Source organism: Myotis yumanensis, unplaced genomic scaffold, assembly GCF_028538775.1.
Source record: "Myotis yumanensis isolate MYYU_CA2020_CCGP unplaced genomic scaffold, mMyoYum1.0.hap1 SCAF_5, whole genome shotgun sequence".
In the NCBI taxonomy this organism is placed as follows: Eukaryota; Metazoa; Chordata; class Mammalia; order Chiroptera; family Vespertilionidae; genus Myotis; species Myotis yumanensis.
In genome coordinates, this window is record NW_027223756.1 from 21646410 (window position 1) to 21654080 (window position 7671).

Consider the following 7671-nt stretch of genomic DNA (forward strand, 5'->3'; position numbering starts at 1 on the left):
TAACCCACTGTGTCATCCTGCACAAGTCCCTTCCTGCGCCAGCCTCAGTTTCCCCGCCTGTGAACGAAGGAAGCAAAACTCCCGTCACCAAAGGCTGTTGAGCTCACCTGAGACCGGGTGAGGCCAGAGTGCCTGCGTCTGTTTCCCTGGGAGATGGGGTCTGTGTCCTGCTCCTGGCCAGCACACTCTGAGAACATTTGCTCTCCTGACCAACGGACAGCCCGTCCCTCCTCTGCCCTCACCCCCTTGCCATCCCCAAAGCAAACGAAGCTGATTGTCTTAGCAGGCCCTGTGGGTGTTGGCCGGCCGGCCGGCCGCAGGCCACAGACGGAGGTGCCACCCGCCAGAGCCCCACCAGACACACAGGGCATTGTCCCTTAGTCAACAGCCCCTGGGCACCTCGGCCGGTTCCTGGCCTGCCCCCAAGCCCCTCACCGCCTGCCACTGCGCCAGGCCCAACCAGCTGGGGGCCCAAGCCGATGACGAGCCCACCCACCCCCAGCAGCCCCCTGATGAGCTATAATTGCTTCGCTCCATCCTGTTGCTGCCATTCTCTTGGAGGAGGCATCTGGGGTTCCAGGCGGGCGGCAGCTGCAGGCCGACCGCCTGGCTCGTCGGGATGGACTGGCTGTACAACCTGGTACGTGGCGCTTCCCCACCCCCACCCCTTTGAGGGCCCGAGTGTTTCCGTACTTCTTTCCTATTGATTAATGTCTGGCTCTGTTTGGCTTGGAATCGGCCGAGTTCTCCCTCTGCCCTCTCCCCCAGGGCTGGAGAGAAACAGACTGGTCTCACAGCCTGCAGCCATGGCCAGTAGCTCAGGCTCCTGAACTGGGCCCGTCCACACTGAAGCCCTTTCAGGCCAAAGGCACCTGGGGAGATCCTGGCAAACTCAGTTATCGGGGTTTTTCCAGCGAGTCCTTGGGTGCTGAGAGCCAGGCGGTGTGACCCAGGGCAAGCCCTTCTGTGTCTCTGTGTCCCACCTGCAACATGAGAGAAGGGGCCTCTGATTCTGTTCCGTGGTCCTCTGCATGAGGAGCCAGAGTTTGAGAACACCGAGTGAGAGACGCAGATGCGAGGAGAAAGCCTATGGTTAGGGAGACATCTTTCTGCATCAGGATCTAGGACCAAAAAGGAAGAATGTGGTGACTTGACTCTCTGTCGTGGATTTTGCTCCAGGAAATGGCTCTGCCAAGAGGGACTACGCTCAAACTTGTTTCCAAGGGTCAAGACTTGCTGGGTAGCCTGGAAAGGTCAGGCGCGGGCCATGTGAACCGTGGGGTGAGGGACACAGGGCAGGCAGGGGCCTGGCTAGATTCCGTGAGGAGATGAAACTCCCCCTGAAGGTTTCCCCCATCTGCCAGCCCTGGCCCTCCCCCAAGCCCTGGCCCTTCTCTCCCCGGCTTCCTGAGGAGTCTGGGTTCTGCTGGCCCCCGGGGCCTCTCCTGTGTGAGCCAGGGGCTTTCCTGACACTCTGGGTTCTGCGGGCAGAAATGGACGGCAGGTGAGGGTGGAGAGGAGTGGGTGAGGGAGGACGAGGGGTGGGGCAGGCAGAGGGTTAGGGGTGGAGGAGGAGAGCACAGGTGCCATGGAGTCCAACAGAGATCCTGGGCTTCCACCTGCCCCCCTCCCCAACTTCATCTCATGCCCCCTCCTCCCGCCCCCACCCCCTACACTCTACCTCAGCCTCACTGTTTCCTTCCAGCAAAGCTCTTAACCAACTCAAACCTCCTCTCACACTGTTTCCCATCTGCCTCCCTCTTATCCTTCAAACTTCACCTGACATGCCTGCACCCCAGAAAGGCTTTGCGGGACCCTACACTGCCACCTGGCTAAGCGGGTGGCCCTGTTCTTCTCTAACCACGTCTGCAGGGTCCCACCATCGCACTTATCTCTAGGGGAGATTTAGGTGTTTGCTTTCTTGTTCACCATCTGTTCTTTCTCCCAGACTGTGAGCTACAGAAGGCAAGGATGGTGACAGCCATTCATTCACTCAGACATGGGGGCTAGGACAGTGTGAGGAAACTGGCGCAATGCCTGTCCTCATGGAGTCTGTGCTTAGTGGGGGACAGGCATAGAAGAGAATCGCACTCGGAGACTGTAAGACTGCAGTCATGCAAGAGGCATGTGGTGTTGAGAGCCCAAGAATGCCCACCAAGGCCTCCGTAAGGAAGTGACACTAGAGAGGCATTTAGAGGGCGAGAAGGGGCCCTCTGCAGGTAGTAGCCTGTGCAAAGTCCCTGTGGCAGGAAGGAGCATGGTGAAAGGAAGGGAATGAGAGAAGGCCAGAGGCTGAGCCGTGGGTGTGAGAGGAAGCTCAGGCCCCGGAAACTGACTTTATTAGATTTGCATTTCAAATAGCTGTTCTTAGCCTAGATGTGGAGAATTGATTCGGAGGAGGGGAGAGGGACTGTTGAGCTGTTCAGGGAAGTGAGAACACTGATGAAGATAGAGAGAAGTGGATGGGTGGGAGATTCCCCCCCCCCCCCCAAAGAAGAAAAATAGACTTCATTTACAAGTAATGATATTTAGAAAAGACCCATCCCTGGCCCTTAAAAACCTCTCCATCAGTTCAAATGGGCAGGGAGATGTTTGAAGGGTGCAATAGCTAAGACTTAGTGATGGGTGTGGTGCACAAACGTGTTGGCACACAGGAGTGGTGGGCTGGTGGGACCAAGACAGGGCATGGCAGGTAAGAGTCACTCCCATAAGGCCTTTCCTCTTTTTTTTTTCCACTCTGAGCCCTGACTCTTGGCCCAGAGGGAGTCCTGGCTCTCTGACCTTTGACCCATGACCTTCCCCCTCAGCTATTTCTTCTTACCATCTCCATCATCCTGGGGCTGGGCCAGCCCAGGAACCCCAAAAGCAAGAGGAAGGGGCAAGGGAGGCCTGGAACCGTGGCCCCTGGGCCTCATCAGGTGCCACTGGACCTGGTATCGAGGGCAAAACCATACGCCCGCATGGAGGAATACGAGAGAAACCTCGGGGAGATGGTGGCCCAACTGAGGAACAGCTCTGAGCCAGTGAGGAGGAAGTGTGAGGTCAACCTGCAGCTGTGGCTGTCCAACAAGAGAAGCCTGTCACCATGGGGCTACAGGTAGGCCAGGTTGGGTAGCCATGGGCAAGCTGCATTGCATGTTGCGGGTTGCACGGGGAGGGGGGAACCTTGCCCACTGTCCCCATCATTGTAAGAGTTAAGACCTTGGATGCAGAGGCCTGACGCCTGGGCTGGAATCCTGGCTCTGCTTCTTACTTGCTGTGGGCCTTTAGGCAAGTTGCCTAGCCTCTCAGTTTTCTCAGTGGAGGTGATAGAAGTACCTACTTCATAGGTTTGTTATTAAATGAGATATCCATGCAGAACACTGCTGTTATTGTTCTCCAAGTCCCCGCTGAAGTACCTGCAAGGCTTTCCCTGAATGTCACTTCCTCCAGCTTGGGGTGTCTTGTGTACACCTCTCAGTTACAGTTACAGCACTTCTGGGTGGTCTTGAGTTGACTGTGTCCATGTCTGTCTCATGCTAGACTAGGACCTTCTACGGATTCTCATGCTCCATCTAATCCAAACCTCCAGGGCTGAGGCCCAGAAGGTGGGATTTTATACATCTCCACGTGATGAGGATGCACAGCTAGGTTTGAGAGTCACAATCTGCTGCTCCTAGATGGAAGGGGTGGTATCTTAGCTTGGTTGTAGCTCCACTTCCTAGCACAGCACCTGGCACTCAGAAGCCACTTGTACATGTGTTGAATGAATAATGACGAAACAGACTAACCCTGAAGGGTCCTCTCACAAACTCAGGCCACACAACCGATGTCCAGAATAGCATGTTCAATAGAACATTCTCTGATGATGTCAAGTCCAACCAGCCTCATGTGGCTCTTGAGCACCTGAAGTGTGGCTGGTGTGATTGGGAAGCTAATTTTGATTAATGTAAATAGCGACATGTGGCTAGTGGCTACCATATCTGGAACGTGGCCATTGGAAGTGGCCATTAAGATCCTCCAAAAAAAAAAAATAATAATAATAAAATAAATAAAATAAAATAAAGGTCCTCCAAAGCTGGGCCTCTCACTGTACTGTGCCCTTGACTTTTAGGATATCTTATAAAAATGCAGGTTCTGATCAAGAGGGGGTGGGGAGATGGGCGGGGCACAAGATTCCACATTTCTAACAAGTTCCCAGGTGATCCTGACACTGCAGGTCCACAAGTCAAGTTCACCCCTCACATTTAGCAGACGAGGAAACCGAGACACAGTGAAGACAGGGTCACACATCAAGTCCCCATCCTCTCAGCTGTAGGAGGGAACTCCTCTGTGCTGTCCATCAGTGAACACCCTATGTCAAGGATAGGGTTGCATGAATAGAAATTAAGTCAAAATAGACCCCAGACCTCCTGACTCCTCTTTTAGTGAGAATTAGGCCTAAATGTTCTCAAATATTAACTTCCCGTGGATTAAGTTCCTCAAGACTATAAGTAAGGGGGTGGGGAGGCAGAGGGTCCTTAGCTTCTTTGAGACCCCACAGCACCATGTAGTAGCAGGATAAGGATCTTGCTGGAGAAAAGAAGAAAACTGGGTGACGGACTGGCGTCCTTGAACCTGGATAACCTTGGGGTGCCGGACTTGCCTTCCAAGGTTCCTTTTCTCACCGGGAACACGGAGTTGATTACTGTCCTTCCTGTGGCGAAACACAGTCTTGCCTGGGAATGAAAATCCGGGGTTAGGAAAAGCAGAGGCGTGGGGCGTGGGGGCCAATTTGCTGCCCCTCCCCCGTCCCAAACACACCACCAGCAGCAGCCCTGCGTTCTCTCCCGTCCTCCTGCAGCATCAACCACGACCCCACCCGCATCCCGGCGGACCTGCCTGAGGCGCGGTGCCTGTGTCTGGGCTGCGTGAACCCCTTCACCATGCAGGAGGACCGCAGCATGGTGAGCGTGCCCGTGTTCAGCCAGGTGCCCGTGCGCCGCCGCCTCTGCCCCCTGCCCCCGCGCACGGGGCCCTGCCGCCAGCGCGCAGTCATGGAGACCATCGCCGTGGGCTGCACCTGCATCTTCTGAATGGCCCAGGCCCCGGCCCAGGACCTGCGGGCAGCTGGAGAGCGCCCTCCCTGCACCCCACACAAGGCCAATGAAAAGTAAACGCTGTCTTTCTAAAGCGAGACCTTGGGTTTGCTCCTTGTGGCTCTGAAGCCAAAACCAGGGTGGGGGTAGGAGGTTCCTGGGAGGTAGAGTTCAGATCAATATAAAGGAGGACTTCCCATCGCTCAGCCTTCTCCAACACTGAAATAGGTGCTTAAAAAAAAATACTGCATTTACTTCCACCATTTCGGACAGTCACATACTTCCTTTAATTTGGGTTTATAAGGCTTATTTCAGTCATGTCATTGAAGCGTGGTTGCCACAAACGTCTGCAGGAGTGACCAAGCGTTAACTCTCCCTAGGTAGGTGCAGGACCATTGCAAACAATCTCTCCCATCTCTGTGAGGGTCCAGCAAAGGCTGAGCCGCTCAAGAATATGGCAGAGCAGATTCCTGCTCAACTCGGATTCTCTGCAGGTTCAGCCTTAGACCCAGAGAGGAGCCTCGGGGCTGCCAAAGGGCAGGGGTTTTTACCCTGGGCCATCGAGCCCCTGAAATGGTCGTGTGGGAATGCACGTATTCTGGTCTGGGGATCTCTGGCTTTGCACAAACACTCGAGAGTTGAGAAGCATCAACATAGATCATGCTTTCCTCCAGCCGTGTCCACAGGGGGATCTGGTGAGATGGTTTGCTGACAGCAGTGGTTCTGAAACGTTAGCCAGCGTGAGAATCACCCGGAGGGCTGGTTAAAGCGCAGATTGCTGGGCCCCACACGCAGTGGTTCTGAAATGATTTGGTCGGTTTGACATGGCGGCTGAACCTCACATTTCTAAGGCAGTGTTTCCTGCTGCTGGTCTGGGGACCACCCTTCGAGAACCACTGGTTTATATCAAAGCGCTTTACTGATAAAAAAGGCAGTGTGGGTCGACTTGCCCGAAAGCTCCCCCCGAGCTGCTAATTCCCACCCACCCATCAGCCCCTTGCAACTCAATCCTCCCCCTGCCCTCCTAGCCCCTGCACCAAATCCTAAATCAGCTGCTCCCAGGTCTAAAAATACCTTCCTGCCCCCAGGACAGCTGAGGGGCTCAGGCTGTTTTCTGAGGGTAAGAATAGCTGGCTCTTTAGAGTTCGTTTCAGTAAGAGGGCCATCGGCCAGTATAGAAATCCGCGGCTGCTCTCACTTCAACGCTTACAGCAGCTTTAGCTCTGAATGTATTAAGGCTCCATAATTCATGAAAGGGCACCGGTTAGCTTAGGTATGTGTCTGTCTGGGGTGGTAAGTAACTTACCTTTTTTGGTATCGTTCTAGAGTGGATACTGGTTAAAATTACCCCAGGAAGCTTCGGCCTGGCTCCAGACACATGGAAAATAGATTTCTCGTGCCAGCCCATGCTGATGCCTCCAGCAGCCGTGTCCCCTCCCTGGGGGGTTGCTTGTCTCTGAGGCCCCCACAGCCTGCTCTTCAGGCCTTAAGACTGGAGCCGCACACGAGGGACCCGGGGCCTCCAGGGCCTTTTTGTGGGGTGAGGGCGTGGGAAGATTTGAGAGGCAAGATGGTTGCTCTAGTCCTGGGAGGAGACCCCAGGGGCCCTGGGCATAGGGGTTGGGTGGGAAACTCCTCACCTGGTGGGACTCCTCCCAGAGCACCAGTCACACAGGGATCCTCAATGAACACCAGTTAGTTTATTAGTTTTATATGGAGGTTGGCATTTCCTCTTTCCAGGCGTCAGTTTTCTCATCTGGAGCTTGGTCTCGTGAGCCTGGGGGGGGGGCGGGGGGGGGGGCGGGTGGCAGCTGGCCCTTCCCAGTCTCCTGGTTTAAAGGCAGCAGCAGGGACCTTTGGAGAACTGGGTCCACACTGTGCCCCCAACCTCCTTTGGTTGGAGTTTAAATGTGTCTCCCGCTTTCCACTCTCTGGTGAGAGTCCCCCAACTCCGTAAGAATAGGGGCCTCATCTGCCAACGTCAGTGCTGCATCCCCAGCACCTAGCACAGTGCCACATTCAAAATAGGGGTGCAGGACTTGGTGAATGAATGCATGCATGCATTCATGCAAGGAGGCCTCAAGGGGAGCCCAAGATCTGCCCCTAGCTCCCTCTGTTGCTCCTTCAAAGGTGGGTCAGGAGCAAGGCACTCCTCCCTCCCCACTGTTCTTCACCCACCCCCAACTCTACCCTCCACAGCCCTCCTCCCACTGAAGAGCTGAAATCCTGCTTGAGCCACCAGCTCTAGGAGTGAAGTTCTTTTGAGGAGTTCTAAACGTGTACTACACTGCCCCCAGGATGACTGAGAATGTGTGACCTCTTTCCTGTTTTATCTGGTAGATGATAGGACTCTTTGTCTTTGCAAAAGCTCTCTCTTCTTCCAGAGGGCTGTGGGTCCCTGAGGGCTCCTGGTAAGCCTGGGGGCAAAGGTTTCTCCCTGGTTCTCATGCTCCCTTACAGATCTCTGCCCTTTCCTTGTAGGTGGGAAGGTAGTGAGATGCAGCTCTCAGGTTTGGGCCTGGGGAAGTGGGCAGCATGGGCATTTTGGCCCAGTTTGGTTCTGAGCTGTTCAGGCCTGCGTACCCAGACAAAGGAAGTTTCTGAAGAAGCAGCC

The 7671-nt window shown here is 54.8% G+C and overlaps 1 protein-coding gene across 1 annotated transcript; it reads left to right on the top strand.

Annotated features, from left to right (window-relative positions):
• The first annotated feature begins 619 nt into the window (after nt 1-619).
• IL17B (interleukin 17B) lies at nt 620-5054 on the top strand. The gene is made up of 3 exons (XM_070417110.1): nt 620-640; nt 2808-3097; nt 4823-5054. Exons 1-3 carry the CDS (start codon nt 620-622, stop codon nt 5052-5054), a joined length of 543 nt encoding a protein of 180 aa, XP_070273211.1.
• Nucleotides 5055-7671: the final 2617 nt, after the last annotated feature.